Genomic DNA, 23578 nt, shown 5'->3' with positions numbered 1-23578 from the left:
TCACTGCATGATCAGCACTTGGCTGATCTCGAGAAAACTAAGCAGGGTTAGAACGAACTACCACTTAGGAAGAAAAACAACAGGAAAGCCCAGACAGTAGACAAGATTGGAAGGCCAAAATATCCTTGAAGAAAGAATTGGTAAACTACTTCCATATTGATCTGTTTACTCAATGTATACTCTGCTTTTCTCCAAGAGTTCAAGGTGGTTACATAGAAATCTTTAATTTTATCCCCACAACAGCAACCCTATGAGGTAAATAGGATTGAAAGAGAGTGACTGGCTTAAAGTCACACAGTGAATTTCCAGAGCTACATGTGGACTTATTTATGTTGTCATCAGGAGCTTAACTCAATACAGGTTTTATTTTAATGATGTTACAGTATGTATTAAATACTGGGTTTGTCCTTAAAGAAAAAAAAATCCTAAATAAATATGATACCAATTATTTTTCAGTGCACAATGGGCCGTGTAATACGAGGTCAAAGAAAAGGTGCAGGTTCTGTATTCAGGGCCCATGTGAAGCACAGAAAGGGTGCAGCAAAGCTGAGGGCTGTTGACTTTGCTGAAAGACATGGCTACATCAAGGGCATTGTAAAGGCAAGTATCAAGTTGTGGAGTTGCTATGAAACCACATGCATTTTATTAAAATTTAAAAACAGTTTTTACTAATCAAAAGGTAACTAAATACCAAGAGAACAGATTTACAGATTGATAGTTTGTTTAAAATCAAAGAAAATACAGGCTTCAGGTTTTTTTTAGGTGATGGTTGGATTGAAAAGTCTTGAGTGTTGTACAAGAACTAAAAATATTAAAGTTCTTAGTAAAATATAACAATAAACAATGTCTGGAGCAAGGAATGTAAAAATGTATCTAAATCTTACACACACACACCTTGTCTAATGCAATCATTGCAGTATGGGTGTTAAATACATGGCACCTGAAGTATTTCTTAGGTTCTATGGCCTTGTAATATTACTTTGTAGGTATACAAGTTGTCTTCTTGAACACTTAATGTTTTGAGCTGCAAATGCACAAGTAAATATTTCTGTAAGTAAAATTACAATATTGTTAATTGCACATTTGAAGCCATACACTTCTCAAGTTTTAATTACATTTCTCTAGGACATCATTCATGATCCTGGTCGAGGAGCTCCTCTTGCCAAGGTTGTTTTTCGTGATCCATATAGGTTTAAGAAGCGAACAGAATTGTTCATTGCAGCTGAGGGCATCCACACTGGACAATTTGTTTACTGTGGCAAGAAAGGTGGGTAGAGACAATTGGTGACCATTTATATTTTGTTGTAACATCTGCACCCTTTGAAAAGTTGGTATTTGAGAGAAATACCCCGAAATAGAAAATAGACAAAGTCTGGCAGCAATTTCCAGGCCAGTCATCTTTGTTAGGGCATAAGCTGTCATGAGCATCCAGTGAAGTGAACTGCTGCTCTCCAAAGGTTACGCCCTTAATCTGGAAGATGCTACCAGACTTGCTAACTATTTTGTTGCTGTAGATTCACATGACCCTTCCCCCCTGGGTAACCAGAAGGTGGTTGTATTTCAAAAAGCATCTTCATACATGCAAATACTTCCCTTTCAGCTCAGCTCAACATTGGCAACGTCCTGCCCGTTGGAACAATGCCGGAAGGCACCATCGTCTGCTGTCTTGAAGAGAAGCCTGGAGATCGTGGAAAACTAGCTCGTGCCTCTGGAAACTACGCCACCGTTATCTCCCACAATCCTGAAACCAAGAAAACCAGGGTGAAGCTGCCTTCTGGATCCAAGAAGGTGATCTCCTCTGCAAACAGAGCAGTTGTTGGTAAATATTATCCCTAAGCCTCCTGAACCGAAATGTTTGGCTAAAATCTGTAATATCTAAAGTTTGGACTATGACAACACGGCCTGGTGCCTGCACTATAAAGATTATGGAAATGTTATGGTCATTTCCTATCTTAGGAAATAGTTGTTTTAGTATGATGAAGTACTGATCATAAAAGAAAAAAGTGCAAGCAGAAACTTACAACAGACAGTTGTAAAACTGCTGTAGAAATCTAAGATCTCTTCAGTTAATATGAGAGGGCTTGATATTTGAGGCATAGTGGTAACTTTGGGTCAGCAGTAAAGGGTATTGAAATAATTATAGTATTGGCATCTAAATGTCCATTGGATCTAAGTAGTCTTTGTATAAATTTTAATACAGGCAAAACAAGTGTTGCTGGTAGCAGACAGCGTGTTGCATTGCAAGATTATTAGGTGTGTGAGTTAGGTTTTCCTCTGTAACTGCAGGTGTATAATCTGCCTGAGGATAGCACTTCATGCATGAGCTACAGTGAGGTGTTTATAAACGCTTGAAGTAGGCCTTGTATGCTGGTTGCTGGGAAGAGCCACTAGAGGGAAGCTATTGCTTTGCAGTCCAGCTCTTGTGAGTGTCCTGAATATGTCCAGTTGGCCACTGTGACCCAGAATGCTCAGCTGCAGGGCTGTTCTGATGAGATGCTATAACCATTTTGAGTTTTTACTCCTATTTAATGCACTACTAAATTACTTGCCACTTGATAAAATACAATTCATCACTTGAAAATGCCGTTTCCATGAATTCTGTAAAATATACTTGTTTAGTACATTGTTCCTATGATGTACATTTAAGAAGGCTTTTTGTGGGGGGGGGGAATGTATTGTGCTAACTAAGGAGTTGCTCCATGCAACTAGAAACAACTATTATAATCAGTTGCTTTTGGTGGGACTCTAATACTTTGACATCACATCTAAAAGGTTTGATAAATTAGTGATTTTTAAAAGATTCTTATTAAATCAGACAAATCTACAACTGACAGACCAATAGCACTGACCTCTGGCAAACATCCAAAGCAAGAATGTAACCTTAGCTATTTAATATGACAAATTAAGCAGGTTTTGAATTTAGTAAGTATTTGCAAAAAAGATTATCATTAGAGGTGATCTTTTCTGGTAATTGTACTGCATTTTTGTCTAGGTATTGTTGCTGGTGGTGGTCGTATTGATAAACCCATCCTGAAGGCTGGACGGGCCTACCACAAATACAAAGCAAAGAGAAATTGCTGGCCACGAGTCCGTGGTGTGGCTATGAACGTAAGTAGTTCTTGTATTTATCATGCTAATATAGTTTCCTTTTTGTTTATTTACTAGATTGATTACTAAAAAATAAAGGAGGGGACATGGGCATGTACATGGAACCTGTCAACATCTCCTTTAAAAAGCTGCATTTTTTCTTGGGTTTGCATGTTAGCAAGCCCAGGAATACATGCAAATACTACGAAGTTATTCAGTCTTTTTATACATAATCTTGTGTTGGTCTTGAAGGGAGAAATGTTTTTTCCAGTTAAAGTTGGTGATAGGGAGCTTTTTGCCCTTCTCTGTGGAGATGATCTGGGCTTAGTCTTCAGCACAAAAATTGACTTAGACCTGCTGCTATCCTCTTTAGACCAATCCTGCTCAAAAAGCTCTTTTGCCATCAATTACCAGGAAAAAAGGTCATAAACTTTGGGCAGAACTCCCCTAGGCATCTGTCTGCATACTATTGGCACCTTATCTCAAATGCATGTTTTCTTGGGATTCCTCTACTACTATGTGAGGCAAGAAATGATAGAGCTTTTTTAAGAAGGTGCCACCTCTGAAGCACTGCACATCCCTTATTTTAAATTAGGTGATTTGGTGATGAAGATAAAAAGAAAATTGAATGGGCAGGGAGGAGGAAAATAGAGGAGAAGACTTTTCACAATAGTTCTAGGAAAGGTTGGTTATGGCTTAGCTAAGTGTCTCCTCCCTCAAATCTAAAGGTGACATTGCTGATACAACTTGAATGTTCATACTTTATTTTAAACCTTTACTCATAGCTAGTATTTTATATGGAACGCCATACCTACACTATAAATACCTGATAGATTATCTGCAACACTTTAAAGTCCCAAATGGTAATATAATACAATATAAATTATAATATAAAATGGCAGTACAACATTCAGATCAAAGCTAATACATGGCTATTAATTTAACATTTTAAAAGCAGAAAGCAAGAGATGATACTACATTATCTTCTTGAAAGACCATTTCTTGAAAGTTGATACGCCAGTTCTTGCTCAGAATGGGCAAGATGTTCTCAGAATCTTTTGTTTTCAATTTGGTAACATTAGCAGTAACGTCATTTGCCTAACGAGAGTTTTAATTAAGTTCCTTTGGTATTTGAAATAACTTCCTGTTCTGCTCTTGACTTTGATTGCTTTTCTTTCCCAGCCTGTCGAACATCCCTTTGGTGGTGGTAACCATCAGCACATTGGTAAGCCTTCGACTATCAGGAGGGATGCTCCTGCTGGTCGCAAGGTTGGTCTTATTGCAGCTCGACGTACCGGTAGACTCCGTGGGACAAAGACAGTGCAAGAGAAGGAGAATTAAATTCTTCACTTTACTATATTCATAAATAAATGCCATCTGGTTAAAAAAATGGAGCATGAGAATTCATTTTAGAAATAATAGCTTCCACCAAGCAATTTTATACTTGAATTGTTCTAGAAACTAGACTATATTTATATACGATCAAAGACCAGAGAAGCATCCAAAACAGGAAAAGGAGACAAATATGTCACAATCCACCCAGGAAAGTGCACAGTACTAAAATATCAGCTAAAAGATCAGGTAATATGAATCCAATGAAGACATCAGTTGCTGCCTTTTCACTGCAGCCAGACTGTATTTGGTTATGTTTCTTGTTTTACCTTGATTGGTATCAGATAAAAGAAGTTTAGTGTAAAACTTTTCTGTTCTTTCTGGAAATTGCTGGAAGATGGATGCTTGCTAAAATTTGTAACATCTCTATTAAAATTGTAGGGATACAGTGACTTTATTATATCTACCTCTTAAAAGGGCTTTGGGTGAGATGTTATGCCTTGCTTGAAAAAGTTACTTTCTTAAGCTGAGAGAAGTTTGTGTGCTCTGATAGTACGTAGGTTTCCATGTTTTTGTAGTAATTGGTATTCTGAAACTCCGTATTAAGGAGCCAAATTTGGTTTGAAGTTCTGTGTCCTCCAGTCTTTGATAAATGTAATCTTTTTGGCTTGATTTTAGCCGGCAGAAAGAAGGTAATCTTTGGTTAATCCAACGGAATTTATTTTCCTCTGTTACAAGAAAAACATAGCTTCAGCCAGTAGGACACTAGTAACCTCTCAAATCCTATATTCAATCTGAGGCATCCCTGCCTGAGAGCTACATTAGGGATGCTTTTAGAAGCAGAAGATGGACCTGAAAAATGTAGCTTGTATGACCTCTAAGGGGTGAAGCCCAACCTGTAATGCATGTAAAATCTGGCCAGGGCTTTGGCCTCAAAAAGATTTAAGATCTGAGGTACAAACTCTGGTACAAAAATCTGAAAGCCATTTAGCTACTGTTTCCTTGATGTATTGTAGTGAGCTTTCCAGGACCTCATGGCATGCAGTTACATGTCTAATAACAAGGCCTGGGCCAGAATGCAGTTCTGCTGCACTCTTTTTGTAGTTGGTACACTCTGTAAGTACTCCTTTGGGACTTCACTTGGAGGGATATATTTATATACAAATTCCAAATTAAAAATACTGAATGTCTTATTAGTATTTTGCAGTTTTTCCCCAAATGTCAGTCCTTAAGGGTAGGCCAGGTCTGGAAACAGGCTCCACAAGTAATAAATGGAGCACTACTTGATTGATAGGGACACGCGGTGGTGCTGCGGGTTAAGCTGCTGAGCTTGCCGATCGGAAGGTCGGCGGTTCGAATCCGCGTAACGGGGTGAGCTCCCGTTGCTAGTCCCAGCTCCTGCCAGTAACGGCGTTCCATTTAGTCATCCCGGCCACATGACCAGGGAAGTGTCTACAGACAAACGCCGACTCTTTGGCTTTGAAACGGAGATGAGCACCGCCCCCTAGAGTTGGACACGACTGGACTTAATGTCAAGGGAAACCTTTACCTTTACTTACTTGATTGATAAGCGCTTTAGTAATAATCTTTAAAGCTTGACAGCATTTTCTTTCCCCGCCTCCCTTTTATATTCGTGAGAGTTAAGGCGGAGCTGGTTTGTTTTCTTCTTGTCCTGAACTTAAACCATATTTTGGTAACTGTTGTCCCATAGGTCATCTATGATTCTGTACACATAAGAGGGTTCGAGGTTTCAAAGCAAACACTAAATTAAAGTCAAGACAGGCCACATATAAAGCAGATCTAATTTTATAGATGTATTTATCAGGTGGTACAACACAAAAGTGTAGCCCACCATTGAAATCCTGTTCTATTGGGGCTGGCCTATTTGAAATACTGCTTGTTGCAGTCTAAAGCAGCCTTTCTCAACCTTTTGACCCTGGAGGATCCCTTGAAATATTTTTCAGGCCTCGGGGAATCTGCACATTCAGGCTCAAATATAGGCCAGAAGTTACAAAATTATTACATTCATTTCATGGGCAGGCCTGTATATATGCATTAACAGTGTCCTTAAACTAAAAATAAAGAATGAAACTTCCCTCTTTAATGTGAAGTTGCCTGAATTTGAAATATTTTTTTAAATAAATTGTGATCTCCCAGGGAACCCCTAGTGACTTCTCATGGATCTCTAGGGTTCCACAGAACCCTGGTTAAGAAACCCTGGTCTGAAGATTTCTTCAGAATTCAGCCAGCCCTGTAATTTTTGATTCAGGTGTCTTAGCATAAAGTGGCTATTACATTCAAAGGGCTAATAGATCTCTAAATAGATGCATCCCTTTATTGCATATCTTGTTAATAGGCACAACTATCTCCCTCTTCCAGTCCTTGTAGATATTTCCTGTTTGGTCAATGTATATACAGTAAATAAAGATGTACCCACCAGTCAGAATGCATCTTGATGAACTCAGGTGAGATGCAATCACAGCCTGGGGCCTTTCCTAGCCAAAGAAATTTTGTAACTAACCACTTCTAAAAGGGAGACCAGTAGCCAAGAGTCTAATACAGAGAAGGAGGTGGTGTGGAGTTGCTCATATCACTCTATGGGAGCTTGTCAAATCTCAGTATTGTGCTGTTGGATTTCTAATGCAGATCTAGAATTAAGCCATGTGGTTAAATATCCTGTTGTTCTTTCATTTCATTTAATGCATGTCATAATATCTGCAGTCTCTAAGGCTGGGACAAATTTTGTTTTCGCTCTTTCAGTCTGGTTGGATCTTCAGGGTGACCGTGGTTCTACTGATGGAGTTTTTAAAGGTTAATAAAAGAACTCCAAGAAGCTAACAACAATCTTGCAAAGTAGAAGCGTGAACCAAAAAAACCCTTGCACATTAAGCTTAATTACATTCAGAAAATAAATTCAGGCTTCACACAGTAGTTAGATGAAGAGAAAAAAAAGGTAGCTTACATTTATTCAGTAGATCTGGATACAAGTAGATTCATAGTAGAAAGCACTTATTCATCACTGGTTCTTTGTAGACACTTTCTATGCAAATAGAAAGTCTGTGTGCAAGCAAGAGGATGAGAGCTGCATTCTGCAATACCTCCTGCTTGCAGGTGTGCCCAAGGGATAATGGAGATTATTAAACCCCAGACCTGAGGAGGAGGAGGAAGTGGAAATCAGGTGACCCACATGACATCCCACAAGCACAACAGAGATGTGTTTACTTAGAAAGACCCCTTTATGCTTATGAGACAATGCTGAGTTGACCCCTGATAATCCCAACATCTACCACTAGGTTAGCTAGAAAAACTGGCATTATGAGATACCAACCAAAATTCCACAGTAAACTCCCCACCTCTTCCCCAGAAGATATATTCAGCTAGCCCGATTGGTTGGCCATTTGCTTCACACCCAGACCTGTGACATTACAGGTTGTATCTTTTGTCTCCCTACCTTGGAAGACAGGGTTCTGCTGATTCACCAGATAAGTGTTCCATTTCTATCGATGAAAAAGAACGGATTCATTTGTACCTAAACTTGCATTCAAATCTCTTCCGATCATGATTATCACAGAAGAATAATGGGAGGAGCAATTCCCTATGTAGGTTGTATACAGCCCAATTGTGCTTTGATTTGGATCCAAGTGCACAGTGGGAATAATATATATTAAAAAGCAGTTTCAATTCCTTTAATTTTTAATAACACAGGTAAAACAAAACAGTCTAAGGGAGGGAGCAAAGCAATGCTGAACTGAAGTTCTCTGCTAAGAAGGGTAGTGATACCCACTTTGGCCTTCTTCCTTTCTTACTTGGGTTTGCATTACAAGTGCCTTAAGACATAAAACTCAACCGAGCCTCATTTCTTAATCACTTTTTTAAAAATTTTTTAAACTGTACTGGAAAGATTAAGACCCTTCAGATTGACAATGTTTCACTGTAATTGGGTGAGTTGCCTTGTCTTTGGAGAAAGATGGTTTACGTATGATTTTAAAAGGTTTGGAAAAATATTATTTTTGGATTACACAGCAAAAGGGTGCTTAGAATATGGATTTTTGAAAATTAACAACGGATTAAGGGCCCAGATGGATTTGGTATTATAGTTTTGAATTAATTAGAAGAATTCCTCCCTCAGGAAATGGCAATTGTTGGGTTCTTTTAAGAAGAAACATGACAATGGGACCTTGAAGGCTTGACGCTAGAGGGAGCTAGAGGGTAATACATTCATTTTGTTAACAAAGAATTAAAGAATGGAGCAACAAACCATATGGGATGTTTTTGAATATTGGTCCTCAAAATTACTTGACATGATAGACAGATCACATGTCAATGAAGTTACAGAAGAAGAATAAGCTACAATGAATAACTCTGCAATCAATCAGAATGTGGACTTAAATGTGTCAAGCAATGAGAAGGATATGGAGAAAGATGTACTGGTTACACAAATGAAACTGATGGATGTTCACTACAATTATTAAACCAGAAAAGTGATTTGGATAACTTTCTTACTGGATTTACAGAAGACTTACAGACTCTGTTAAAGTCTTGAAATACTTTATGAGAAGCCATTAAAAAAAGACAAACTTTACTTATTGTATGTACAAAAAAGGTCTGTTAAAGCTTTGAAAGCTTCTTGGGTTAAAAAAAGGATGAACAGAAAACAAACTCTGGGACTATATTTGAAGGGGTTAAAAATTAAGAGTGCTAACAATTCAGGAAAGGAATACAGGGTTGGCATTTTTGATCAAGGTTAAAATAGAAAATTAGTTATATCTGGTTTCCCTTACCAGACTTCAGCTGACAAGGAAAGAAGGACAAGGCGTTTGGATTCTGTTTTTTAGTTAAGTGATGAGTGAAGAGATGGGTGAAGAGAGTATATGTTGTATTTAGAGATGGTGATATGATATTAAAATTGTTTTTACTTGCTGGGATGAAGGGGGAAGTTACTTTTTTCTTTTTTCTCTTATTCCGATTTTTTTCCTTTTTTGTATTTTTCTTTTTGTATTTTTTTGTAGTTTTTATAAGCTTTCATTCTTTCTATTTGTAATTCTTAACAATTTTTTTAAAAAGGAGTAGAGCTATTATTTGAAGTACTTCGAGTCCAAAACAGTTGCTATTAGTATTTCAGCTCAGTCCATTTTTGATTTCAGAATATTTGTAGTAAGGTTGCAACTACCCATTTTGAGATCAACATTTCAAATTTTAAATCTTTTGTAAAGCTCAATTTAAAGTTAGCAAAATGGTGCATTTTTTACACAGATGTGGAAAAAGTACTACACGTTTCACAAAAGGAAGCTACAGAACAAGAATTATGTATAGCTTAAAAAAAAAGATTATTTTGCATGAACCTGACCCCTTGCACTACATCATTTTCTTGGCAAAAATGCAGATGTGCTTCACCATTGCCTTCTCCAGAACATTTTTTTTTTTTTAGATTTCCAAGTCCAAGCTATAGGTCTGAGATTTCCAAAACTTGTCTATGTCCAACACTGCTTCTCTTCTTGGGAACAGTCAGGATTGATTAGCTGGGTGCTACTGCTTAGCTGGGCAGAAATACAAATAGATTTTTAATTTGAAAGCAGAAGCAGCATGGGGATACCATAACTGTAGACATCAACCTTAAAAACAATACTTTAAAGGTGGAGTTAGTGGATGCCATGATGTCTGCAGTCCTTGCATTGCATAGTAAATGACTGACATAATAGATATCACTGAATGAGGTCTTGAATCTATGGACAAAAGCTCACCAGACTGACCTCTACTCTTCCAAAGACATTCCAGTACTGTAACTTTTTTTAATCTCCCCATCCACTGTCTTCCCCTTCTACACTATAACATCTAGGTTGTGCTGGAGTTGGGAAATGCATTTTGGACCTTAAACAAACACAAGGTGGGTCAGAAATAGAGCTGAAAAAAAATCTAGGGTGGTCTTACAGGGCAAGTAGGAGAAGGCTGATGCACCTCACCCCTCTCTTCTTCTGCATGGCTTATATTCCCAGTAATCTCAGTGCCTTTTCCATACTTCCTTTCTAACCACCATCCTAGAATTCAAGCCCGCCATATTCGAATATCCAAAATGCTTTTTATCTACATGCAACAGTTTGCAATCCCTAGTAACATCCATGAAACATTTTTCATGGATTTTACAGCTTTGTAGAACTCTTGCACCTCCAACTCATTGACCTGCCTTCAACCTGAAGATGAAGAGTTCATTCTTTGCTGTCTGTTCCATTCCCCTGCTGGCTAAGGAAACATAACAGCTTATATTCAGCTCTTTAACTTGCCAAGTCCAGTTCAAAGATTCAAGACAGTCTTATCCAATTCTGATGTATTTCAGATGTATTGGCCTTCAACTCCCAGAGTTCCCAGCCAGCATGATCAGCTCGTCTCAATTTGTCAGGACATTCTGGGAATAGTAGTCACATCTGGAAAGGACCAGTTTGAAAAAGGCTGCTGTAGAATTACAAGAGAGCAAATGTCATCTAGATTAGTTTTATGATCCTCTTCAGAGTTTAGAAGATGAATCCTTCAGAGAATAATGGTGATGAATATACTAGTCTATTTCAGTTTTAGACTTGGGAGATATCACTTAACTGAGTCAAGTTATGTGTTCTTCCAGCTAGCAAAATTTTAACAACTTTGTGCTTATAAATTTACACTGATTTATATACTGTAATTATGACTTAACATGTGTGTTTGTATTAGTGTGTGTGTGAGGGAGATAGGGCGGTATCCTGCAATAACATACTAGCAAATACACTACAATGCTGTAGCCCTTTTATTGGAAATTTAAAATTATAGGTAGTATAGTGAAGCAGAAGACATTCTAGGGCAGCAAATTGTATGAACGGCAAATGGAAATTCAAATGCTGTTACACTGAATTTGCTGCAAAGAGAACATACAACTTAATATGAGGTATCTTTTGATTACAATGAGATGTATAGCCCCAATGTCTTGTGCAAAGTATTTCTATTAGTCTGCTAATGAAAAGGATGAGAATTAAAAAACATAACTTTCTTGTGGGGAAAGAGATGTAACACTTAAGCCCCCTTCCTTAACCAAACAGCATCTTTCAGGACTGAGATGATGTGTTCAGCTCCCTGCTCCCAGGCTCTCAAAAACCAGTGGAATCCGGAAGTATCTGGACAGGCAGGCAGGAAGGGCTGGGGAAGGGAAATCCCAAGGTGTGAGTGACACAGGTCTATTTTGCCCATCTCACTAGGCCCAAAGGAGGACACCAGATACGCTGCAGACCCTCTGGCCCTCCAGATGTTTCTCTTAGCATCCTTCACTGAGCTGGCCCTGTTCTGAATCACCAGTGAACAAAATCTGGAGGACTAAATGCTCCACACCTCTATGCCTCAGCCTTACTACTTGCAAATCAGAAGTTACAATGTTCAAAGCAGCAAAGTTTCCATCTTTTCAGAACAGTCCTTCAACAAAATTGACAGCATTATTTGAGCAAACTACTTTAGTTGCAAGAACCTATGCATGTTAGGAAAACAGGAGATTTATTAAAACACTAATAAATCTAGCCCATTCATTTTTTTAAAATTAGTATTTCAATACAAAAACATCAGAGGCTTAAATCATTTGTCAGGTAAAAATGGTTTAAAAAAAAGAGAATGTACTTAAGAACTACTGTTTGAGAAAGCATTTAGTTTTCCATCATTTGGTTCCCAAGGTAAAAGAAAACCATAACCACGTTTCAATATTTAAAAATAAAAAGGATATTGCAATATATTTGGAATAATTAATCGCAACAAAAGGAGAAATATTTCTGTAACTGTAGTCACTATCATCTTCATTGGTTTTCAATTTCAGTTCCTTACTTAAATTTCTCTAGATCCTGTGGAATTAACCATGGAAATTCTTGTAGTAGGAGAATCCACGTTTACAGCACTGGACTATTAAGTCTTTGCTGTATCAGAGCACTACATAGGATGACAAAGCCAGCAGTTATCACAGCTCTCTGTGACAAGCATTCCAGTATGTAGAAAGAGATGCTAATTGTTAAGGATTTGGAATTAATCTTTTCTAAAAGGTAACTGTTTCTACAATAAACTGTCCTGCCACTTCCTTTTCACATGGATAATTGATCCATAAGGGTAGAACCTTTGCCTGACCCTTTTGTAAGATATGAGTCTGAAGCCCATGACCTTTCACCTCTTTTTCAAGTGAGCCTACCCTACCAGGAAAGCACTTTACTGAGCTACAGTATAGACAGTTACTACTCAAAAAAAGTTACTCTTTTAAGAAGCCAGCCAAACAACCATATTACTGTACAGAAAGCTGTAAGCTATTTTGTAAGATTCAAATACAGACTTAAACTGGAAAAAAATGGTAAATTAGCCAATATTGCATTATTGTTCAGAGGTAAGCCAGTGTAGAAAAAATAGGCATACAGGAAGCGCATGTGCAGGAACCGTGAGAATCCTTTAGCAGTCAAAGTAATTAAAAAAACAAGGTACAGCAAACATTTAGTAGCAATGAACATTTAGATGTTTACACTAAGAGCAACTGATGCACTTTTAAAAAGAAGAAAAAGGCTGAGCCACCAAAAAGATAGCATTTTTAGGAAAGCAAAACAACAGTATAAATGCCATCCAATTTGACCCCCAAAATAATATGGTAAAATCCTGAAAATACATCTTTTCCTTTTTAAAGGGAACGTCAGAAAATTAAGCAGTACCAAACAGAACTAAACAAATACTTTTGGTATGATTGTGACAGGCAGGTGTGTGCGTGCGTGTGTGTCTCAAAAGCTGTTTAATCCATTTTAGAATTACTGTTAGATTTTTAAAATACAAAATGAATTAAAGATCTTTAGAAAATCCACACATATAATTTGCTTGACATACAATTTGGCATTTGGGCTCGGGCCACAAAGGATACAGTCAACAAATATCCCCATGACCGAGAGACTCATTTTCAGCCACAGCAAATGGAATTGCTACCACCATCAGTCAATGACTTGGCCCATGCTAGTGTATTTCCAGGGAATGTTGATGGATAGAACATACATTGATGCAAATTGCTCCCAGCAAAGCACTTGACAGAAAGATTAAAAATCAGAAAGCAAAAACAGAGAAACCCCAAACTGTATGCAGGTGGCAGAGTTACTACATTGACAAGGATCAAGACAGTTGTAAGCAAGTTTAGGCCCCCGTGGTCACATTGTAGGTTGGATGAATCCCTAAATGAACAGAAGCTGACACCACCTCAGTTCAACACATCTTTCTGTAGTTTGAATCCCTACTTACTCTTTATGTGGTTGCTTACAGATTCAGAATAAGAAAACGATGAACATGGCAGCTGTAAAAATTCTGACTTCCTTTCAGTCAGTGCTTTTTAGCATTTCCTTTGGCAGAAGTTAACAGCTTTCAATTTTTCTTGTCAGTTGAGTCTCATTTTTACTTTTGGATTTCTCCCCCCCTTCCTTGCAGAACATCTCTAACTCATATTGCATGTCCTTGCATGTACTGCATGTTTGAAATCTCCCCACAGATTTTTATAATATTCATGCCTGGGGACCTTGAAGACCATTCCAATTTTTTAAGCTTTCTTTCTAAATATGTCATATTTGATTCAGAGGTGTGTTTTGGATCATTGTCTTGCTGAAAATATTTAATCTTTTTTCAGCTTTACGATGGATTTGACCAAAGATGCCTGAACTTTTGCATACAACTGTAGTAAATTAACAACAGAGTCTGATGCTGAAAAAAATGACAACTTCCTGAGGTCCTCTAATGAGATCTCAGCATATGAGAGATTCAAACAGGAAACTTCTTGATTTGTAGTTAGGCCTGTACCTAAGTACATGCTTTCTGGCAGAGCAAGTCACCAACTTTGTATTTGTTTTTTAGGCACCTAGGAAGCCATTATGATCCAAACTTACTTCAATGCACAATTTCTGGAATGTTTTGATTTGGAAAAAAAAAAAGTGATATTCAGTGTAAAAATCCTCAAGAAATAGGAAATTCCAGAATTAGTTTACGATAATACTTACTAATGCTACAGCAAGGTTTTAATAAGTTGACAAATGAAGCCTAATTAAAAAAAAAAAGCAAGTTGAGAAACTAAGGCAGAGCACACACAGATTTTATCCCATTTTGTTTCGAAGTTTAAAATAAGGAAAATCTTTTCTGCTCTTTTAATGGTTTCAACCAGCCAAAGAAAGTCGAGCCTATGGCCAAATGTCTAGATAAATCTACATCACAGGATCAACATGTAGCAACTTGCTTCTGATTATTGGGACAGATTCCCTTGAAAAACATGGGTTGGTATGTTTTGGTAAACTGATCGTGAAAGAAAACTGGGAAAAAAAGGACGTTTCAGCTACATGTTCCCCATCCTCCCCAACTCTCTCCTTAGAGGGAGAATTTTGAGATGAGCACTCACACACAAAGGAGAAAACAGTTCCGATTCAGACAGAGGATTCTTGTGTGAGTTCAGGAAAGGCCATTAGAAGAAACAGGAAGAGATAGAAATCCTCTTCTGCCAACTTCTTTCATTCTTAGGAAAGAAATCATTGCAAAACTGCAAATGTTTTAGCCAAGACATTTATGACTCAGTCACACACAAATCACCACCTGACAAGGCTATCATGAAATGGTACACATAGAAGTGTGAACCAGCCCTATATTATTTTTCTTCAATTTGCCATAATCTCCATTGAGAGAAAAATGTTTGCATTTTTCTGAAGTATTTATTTCTTGCAGGAATTTCTTGTAGGGTCTTTTTTTTTGGGGGGGGGTAAAATAGTTTTTAAGACTGTGAATCCTAGCACAACCTGTGTTAACAATGTCCGTAATAGTCTATTTTATATAGCACAAACATTTAGCCATATAACATTTGGTCATATTACCATCTTCTTTATAAACAGTACATGGAGTTATTTTGAACAAACCAGTGAACATGAACAGGACTGTCCAAAAAGCAAAACAGTATTTTAATCAAGTTCCAGTGGAACACACAGAAGTGATATTGGGACAATTAATCAGATTATTCCACCTAGGGAATATGCTTTCCATAAAACATGAAACCTAACACAAACATTTTGCAGCTTGTTTTTAAAGTGCAATTTCATTTAAGATGCCTCTATGCCAGTGGCAAGATCATGTATGCTTCTATATAAAAGTGTGCCAAAAGGGGGAAGAAAAACTATTTTATTCCTAACCCTACACCAGCTGAACTATTTCAAATACTTTTTTAAATTCACTAATGAACAAAGGACATCCAGAATGTTCTCTATATATACACATTGCCTATAATTTTTTCTGGTTAATTCAAAGCAAACCAATACATGCATTTCTAAAGCTAGCTTGCAAAACTCAAAAGATACATTATGCAACTTAAGGATTATGAAGTTAAAAATTCTATTTTGGATGTTTTTTTACTTCTTGTTTATCAGAGAACACTGCAATCATGCTTGCCATTATTTCCCACAACCACTGAAGACTAGAATCTAGTGTTTTTTTTTTTAATAAATGAGTTTCCTGTGACTTTTGGCATTCAAAAGGTCTTTCAAAGTAAAAATACATTAAAAAAAACATAGTAAGCTGGCAGCCATGCATACTTATTTAATTGGGTTAGTTTAGCAGTGAGAATACTAAAACAAAACATTCAGAATGTATTCACTGAGCTCAGTGATAAAGAGTTATATGCATACAGAACTGCTCCTATAAAAATGAAAGCTATTTTTATAAACACATTCTGGGAAGAAAATTGCTAATTTTTCCTGTAGCTGTTCAACTTTTGTTTGAATCTTAAATTATTAAAAAAAGGTAAGATTACCACTAGGTGAATCACTTTTATGGAAGACAGCAGTTTCTCCTTAGGTGTTACAAACAAAAAACAGAATTCAATAATTAGGGGGAAAGTAAAATTAAACGTTTAGGCACTTTGAGGACTTGTTTTAATGTGTGCCATCAATACTGAGGTAATAAATTAGTTTTGAAGCTACTACTGCCGTAACTGACAGAAGCATAAATTACTCTGTAGAACATTTTAAAATGAATAAATCTAACATTTTGCCAAAAGCAAAAGGAATTCTTGTTTCTGCTACCCACTGATTTCCAAGAAGCTATACTCTCAGAGAGTTTTCTTTTTGGGGTAAAAGATTAGTGGTAATATCCCCAAGCTGATCATTTGAAAACGTGTTCCCCCATGGAGGGTAAAAAACATACAGCACTGTGAACGTAAGCTCCACAATTGTATCACACTTGCTTCCCCCCCCCCAAGGCTGAAGTAATAACTGCCTTGTTTTGGTAGGTGAAGAGAGTCTTTGAAACATGTTTAACAATAATCACTGGACCAAGGGAATATGAATGCTCAAGGTTCTAATATAAAATCAGGATATTTTTTTGTTTAAGCTAGTACTGAAGTTACCCAATAGGTGGGTAAAGTTTCACTCAAATGATGTTAATCCAATCCAAGAAAATGCTATTAAAACATAACAAGTATATCAAAGCAAACCTGGAAGGGTAACGTGAACACTGCTACATAGAATAAAAATGTGTTGAGACTCTAGTTACACTAAATGCAAAAGAAATTTGTGATTTCCTCATTTTACTCATTTCAACTATAAACCCTAAGTTTGATAAGCAGCGTTGTTTGGATTAACTTAGTAAAAATACCAGAAAGCTTGTGCTCATTAAATATATATGTATATATAAAACATACAAAAAGTACAAGGTAGTCACATTAAGAAACTATGACAGTTTTCTTTTTTTATTCTTTGTCAATGGTCAAATTCCTGTCCACCAAATCTCACTGTGACTTTTGTTCCAGAATTCAATCTAGTGCACAGAATTTAATGACCTGTGCAGTCTGTTTTAAAAAAAACCACACACACATACCACAGGACAAAAATGGTCTTCTTAAATCAAATTCTATTTGTGAATTCAGCAAAATAATTTCTATAAAATAAAACAGCAAATATTTAAATAGTATAGGGTGGGCTGTATCTGTTTGCAGGGGGTATTTGGTTTTTTGACAGGTTCCAAAATAATTACACACATTCAAGTTACCAATTTTTAATTTAAATACAGTATTTACTGATGAGTTCCTTGAAGTCTTTAAACAAATGTTTACTCTGGAATAGAGATACCTCAGGTTTATATTTGACTAACCAGTAGTTTATTTACTTTAATAATCAAACTCTGCTCCTAAGGTTAAGATTTCTCTTATAATGGATATAGAGCTAAGACAATTCTTGCTTTCAAGTAGAATTGTGCATGAGCAGAAAATCAGCAAGTTAACTTGGTGCAGTGGCACTCACAAGTATTGTGTGATTTTGTTGACTTCCACTTCACTGCAATGCAGTATAAAGGAAAGTATTAGAAGTTTTATCAAATAAGCTTTACTGAAGAAACAAAACAAGCACACCAAATACAGTCTGTTATGCTCCAGGCATCCTGGCATAGCAAAATTTGCATATTTGTTTTAAATCTTTTAATTTCCTATTACTGAAAACTAAGTGTTCTTTTACCCCATCCAGAGACAGAACTGTCAAACATCAGATGTGAGGAACATATGTGCAACTGAAAACCATCGGCCACTTCGCCCAACCCTCCCTTCCTGTTTTATAACCCAGGTGTCTGAAGAAAAGGGTTTAAACAGCAGTTGTCATTTCGGACAACTGCATTTTCTGTCCTCACTGGCTACTCTAACTTGGTGTGAAGCCATGCTAAATGTTACAGCTTAACTATAGCTTCAAATTGATTAACTTAATACCAGAATGGAAAAGGCAATGGAAAAAGACCTAGAAACAAGGTGTATCACCAATTTTCCACATCAACCAAAGAATTAAAAGGTTACCAGTCATTATGATGCTCATAGTAAAATTGACTCCAGTGGCAAAGAATTACATGGAAGTATTTTTCTGGTTGACATGGAGAGGCTTACTTTTTGGGTGGGGCATGGGTAAGGAGTTGATCTAACTGCCATTAGGCAGGCAACACTGGTTGTAGAGCGCAGCAGATATATCAAGAAATTAATTGTTGTAGATCTGTGAGTCTCATTCAAGACAAAAAAAAGTTTCTTGTTTAAGAATTAACAGTCAAACATTAATATACTATATACACCTTTGCCATTTACACATTAGCATCAGGCCATTTATTACAAAACACTATACACTTTCCACTGCAGGCAGGTTATATATTGACAGCAATTTTCTGCAGATAAGACAGTGAATAGACTCTTCACTCCATGTTGATTAGGAATAGTTTTTCTAAATATCAGCCAGACACAGAGAAAAGTTGGACTGTAAGGCCTGGGTGCACAGTCTTGATGGAGCAAGTTAATTATGTGCATTTTCACTATTCTTTTGTCTGAGGTGGTGAAACTTCTTCGCTGCCTTCATAATTTTCTTGTGCTCGTTGGCCAGTTCGCTGAGGGTTGTTCATATGGTGTGCTGCAGGGCCTGTATATGGTTGTCCATGCACGTGGTTATTCTGTAAAAAAGAAAATACATTTTAAGAACAATTACTTTAATTGATTTACTTAAATAGTAGCTTGGTGGACTGGTTTGTAACACTCTAGAGAAACACCTATTAAGTAAAATAAGACACAAAATAATTTATACTGAAATCAAAATGTTGATTCATTGTTTTAAGTTCATGCAAGAGCTGAAGATAAAGGAAAATAAAGATGCTATCCAACCAATATAAACAGCCTGAATTGTATATTTGAAAATGATGAAAAAGTAATAGCATTATTTATTAAAGAAAAATATGTCTTTACCAATTGCATTAATTTTTTGCCCCAGGATACAGTACAGTCTTTGAGTCAAATATAATAGGATAATTTACATCATATGCATTAACTAAACTAATTTAACGAATTTGTATATCATAATGTACTATATCCTAAACTTGAAATAAAAATTATTCAGTGTGAAAGTTTGGAAGGGGGAAAAGAAATCTCCTGGGAATAAACTAACAGATAAGGGAGGTGATGGATAAAATATGGTCAACTTTGTGGCAACTGGGTTTGTATCTTTACCACTTCTTTGCTAGAGACATCAGTAAAGAAAGCAAAATAAATGCAAATAAACAAGAAATAATATTAACTAATTTGACAAATGGGTTAAAAAAGATAAAACAAATAATGCAATTATTTATTTATAACAAATGTAATTCATATCAAATAAACATGATTTTAATATTTCAGAGACAGCGCTATTTTTAGCAGCATGTAACATTTATATGCTTGCATTTAATCTAATTTCTTTCCTACATGCCTGTTAGCTTAAGAAAATTATGGACTTTGAAAATACAAAATCCGACACAGAAACTATTCTTGAAGCTGACTTTACCTACTAGGATTAGGAGGCAACTTCAGATAGCTTTGCAAGTGAATTGCAGAATCAGATTGGTGCTGACTGAAGCGTTTCCGTTTGCCAGGGCCAGCTCTAGGCTAAGGCAGAGAAGGCACTGGCCTAGGGGCACCAAATTTCAGGGGGTGCCAAAATTGAAAACACAGTAAAAAAGTGAAAAGCAGTAACAGTGCACTCTGTAAGCCAGCATGCCTACCTGAGGGTTTAATATAATTTTGCAGTATAAATAGGGTGAAAATGTCCAAGAAAAGAAAAAAATGGCCTGGGGCTGAAAATCATAACTGTAAAGCTCAAAAACTTTACAAGGGTGCCTTTTTGAAATTCCTAACAGAACTGGAAGATGAGCCAAACCATAGGGGGCGCCAGAATATGACTTTGCCTAAGGTGCCAAAACGCCTAGAACTGGCCCTGCCATTAGCACTAGGTTTGGCAATCAGGGGCTACACATGTTTACTAGCCATTTCTGTAAGCTACAGCTCATATAGCCAAATTGCTCTGAGAATTCTAGACTAAAACATTTGGCAGGCACTGTCTACTATCATTAGCAGTCACTTTATGCAAACTGTATATATAGTTTTAGACGTTTTGTAGCATTTGGGTTTGCTTTCTGAAGTTGCCCTGCAAACACCAACAAACATTTGTGCAGTACCCAGGAATCTGTTATGTGCAAACTCATTTTCTTTGGTGGCTGTGATTTGAAAGAAAAAAGATGGAGTTGCCTTTCACTGGTACTACAGTGAAGTAACTGATTCTCTTTAAGATACATCTCTGCTCACCTGTTGATACTGGGAGCCAGGTGAATGGGGATACAATGGAGCATCTTCTGGTGGAGAAGATTCATGCTCATCAGGAGCATCCGGATCATCTGGTTCCTAAAAATGAAATCCACTCCCATTAAAACACGGGGAGAAACTTTATCTGTTTCTCTTTTATTTTTAAAAATGATTATTTTCCTACATATTTGTAAAGTTTACACGGTATGGACATTTTTACTCAGAGATCTAGTAAGTTTTAAATTAGTCCTAAATATAGGACTAAGACATACCATTTTTGTGTATCACTCTCAAGGAGAATTTTATATACATGTACTTAACATCCTGGTGTATGGTGCTATCTGCAACCCCCTTGCCACTAAGCTGTGGCCAATAGTGACATCATTCTATTAGTGTTAAGCTTTTGCCATCTGCAGGCTACATTTTCATCACAGTGAGGTACTGTACTGTACAATAGTCCACTGCTAGTAAAGGACAAAATAGAAAATGTTGCATATTCTGCCTCTCACTACACTTGCAGGCCTCTGTTCCACTGGAGTTAGACACCTGTTTGGCCATGCTGACTCCTGACCTATTGCCTTGGCTACAAAGGTAATTTTGGGCCTTCCAATGACTCATTCATTTGAGCTACATTTTCACAATACTATTAATAACATCCTCCACAAGGTTTCTTAAGATGTGTCCACCATAACTCCTCCCCAGAAGAAGTCAGTCTGGTATTTAATGTTTTCATTGTCTTTTGTATGACCTCTAGTGTCTTCACTGTGCCATATGGCTATATGAAAAATCCGTAGCACCCTCCAATTATCATTTTCTGAGTAATCACAGTTCTCCACAAATATGGATTGTTCTAGCATGAATATGCAACTTGTTTGTTTTAGTTGGCTTCAAAAAACTAGATATAATTCAATATTTGTTGTTTACTAACAAGTTAATTTTTTTTGCTTGAATGGACTACTCACATACTGACTATACATATGCAGCACTTGAGTAACAAATGGTCAAGCTGGAGCTTCTAATGGCTGCTTAGTTAGTCTTCCAATGGAATATAAGTCTAATGCACTGATTTCAACTCTCACTTTATGTTTTAAATAAAAGTGTATGATTTAGGACCACTCCATGGTATATTGGGTTTTTATTGTGAAAAGAAAATAATAATGAACTTAAAAACTGGGCCTGATGATAACTGATGTTTAAAAAGTGACCAGTTTATGCAAAAGCCACAAGTTCTGTTATACCTTTTCTTTTTGTATTGCATGTTCAACCAATGTTTTATATTATGATTTACTGAAGTCCAAAACAATGAACTCCACTATGACTTAATTTATAGTATGGAGGAATCTTGAAGAAATCTGTTATCTGCCAGTTTAGAGAACAATTGATGCTTAAAATTAAAAGAATTTGGGAAATACTGGAAAAATAAGATTCAGTGTCTTCTTTTTATGTAGGATTTTTTTCTCAATATGTTTTATCAAGGGAACATAACACCTTGATATAATGTAGTATTTAATATTTATGTTCTTTATTCAGTGTTGACATGCAGGTCATAAGCTATTTTTCAGGATTTAACCAAGTCAGAACAACTTCATTAACTTACTGTATGAAGAAACTATAAACTTGTGGTTTTAAAAGCTCATATTAAAGTGTAGTATCAACCCATATGTAATTCTACTAGGAATTTTGTGACAGATTATCTGTGTACCAATGAATGCCAAAGTAACATTAGATTTCTCACCTCTTCTGGGCACAGTTCACAAGCCTTGGCAAGAGTCATTCTTGCACTGTGAGATCTCTCCAGAAAGTAACCATTTGATGTTTCATTACTCTGCACTGGTGGAGACCAGTTGTTATATGTATATTGTGGGTTGCCAGTGTAAGGCCTACGTTCCAGCTCATCTCCAAGCCACTCTACTGCCCAAGTCCATTTTCTCTTCAAATCTCCATTACTCTGTAGAGATAAAAAGGAAGTCACTCCATATTTGAATAATTATTAACTCTTCTAAGGTGTTTCTTGCTCATGACAGAATTAAAGAAATATCAAGAGAATGGTCTTTCTATGGGAAGTAGGATTGATATTGTATTTCACTAAAATAACAACCTGATTTAGCTAATTTATTCTGCTGAGAATTCTGTTTTGACAAAAAAAATCTCCATCAATCCATGTTTTTTTCCCACAAGATTAAAAAAAAAAAGACCCCCCCAACTGTGGAATGTAATTAACATCAGACAAACACTAAGATCAAAGTGATTACCTGTAAAATTTGATATGCCACAGGACAGTTGCTGAAGAGAGCCACCATACACTTTATACACTGGTAAGCCCTTTTTTGATAATGGTTCTTAGATCGTTGAATGGTATCGAACAGCCCATCACGGTCATCTGGAATTCCTTTAAGTGCATTGTGAATCCTTAGGGAACCCAAACAAATCAAAAGATCAGAATTTCACAAAGGCTGAAAATCTATTAAACTGTCACTGTTATAAAAAGGTCGTTTTATTCCTTTCCAACCTATGCTCTGGGTTGGGTTCCAGTGTTGCTATTCCTCAAAGAAAGTACTGATATTCAGCAAAGGCAAATTTTTGCCAATCCCTCTTCAGAACAAATTTTCATTAATACTCTGAGCTACAAAAGGAGGAAGGATTGGTTAAAATCACCTCTCCTCATTTTACTGGGATTTTTTTTTTAAATAGCAAAAAGCTTTGTACTGAAACATAATGGATAAGTATCACTTTCTTTTATTAACAGAAACTTATTTTATATAATGAGTAAGGAGAGTATCTTGGAAGATAATTGCAGTGGGCCAACTTAAGAAGCAACAATAATTATAATGCTTGTAACTTTAATATCTGAAACTGTAATTAATATTGATAGAATATCCACATCTATATTCATTACTTGAAGGCATCTAAATAACAGAATATTAAAAATCTTTAATATTTTATTAAATATTTAGATTTAATATGTTAAAGGAATGAGCTAGTTCTATATTAATACTTTATTGATGTATCTTTAGTTTCTTCATATATCACTCATTTATTCATTTCTATATT

The 23578-nt window shown here is 36.4% G+C and overlaps 2 protein-coding genes across 4 annotated transcripts in view; one reads left to right on the top strand and one right to left on the bottom strand.

Moving 5' to 3' along the window:
* The first annotated feature begins 432 nt into the window (after positions 1–432).
* Positions 433–4477, top strand: RPL8 (ribosomal protein L8). The gene is made up of 5 exons (XM_063305244.1): positions 433–600; positions 1126–1267; positions 1601–1819; positions 2993–3108; positions 4270–4477. The coding sequence occupies exons 1-5, from the start codon at positions 436–438 to the stop codon at positions 4426–4428; spliced, it is 801 nt and encodes a 266-aa protein (XP_063161314.1). The 5' UTR covers positions 433–435; the 3' UTR covers positions 4429–4477.
* Positions 4478–17114: 12637 nt separating this feature from the next.
* USP9X (ubiquitin specific peptidase 9 X-linked) overlaps positions 17115–23578 on the bottom strand; it is a 112590-nt gene continuing 106126 nt past the window's right edge. For all 3 annotated transcript variants that reach the window (XM_063305242.1, XM_063305243.1, XM_063305241.1), the window contains 4 exons: positions 22780–22936; positions 22263–22475; positions 20531–20626; positions 17115–18870 (listed from right to left, as the gene is read on the bottom strand). In XM_063305242.1, coding sequence (XP_063161312.1) covers positions 18736–18870; positions 20531–20626; positions 22263–22475; positions 22780–22936 — 601 coding nt within the window. In that variant the 3' untranslated portion in view covers positions 17115–18735. The remainder of the gene's footprint in view (positions 18871–20530; positions 20627–22262; positions 22476–22779; positions 22937–23578) is intronic.

The sequence above is a fragment of the Candoia aspera genome, chromosome 5, assembly GCF_035149785.1.
Source record: "Candoia aspera isolate rCanAsp1 chromosome 5, rCanAsp1.hap2, whole genome shotgun sequence".
Lineage (NCBI taxonomy): Eukaryota > Metazoa > Chordata > Lepidosauria > Squamata > Boidae > Candoia > Candoia aspera.
This window is presented reverse-complemented; position numbering and strand designations above follow the sequence as displayed.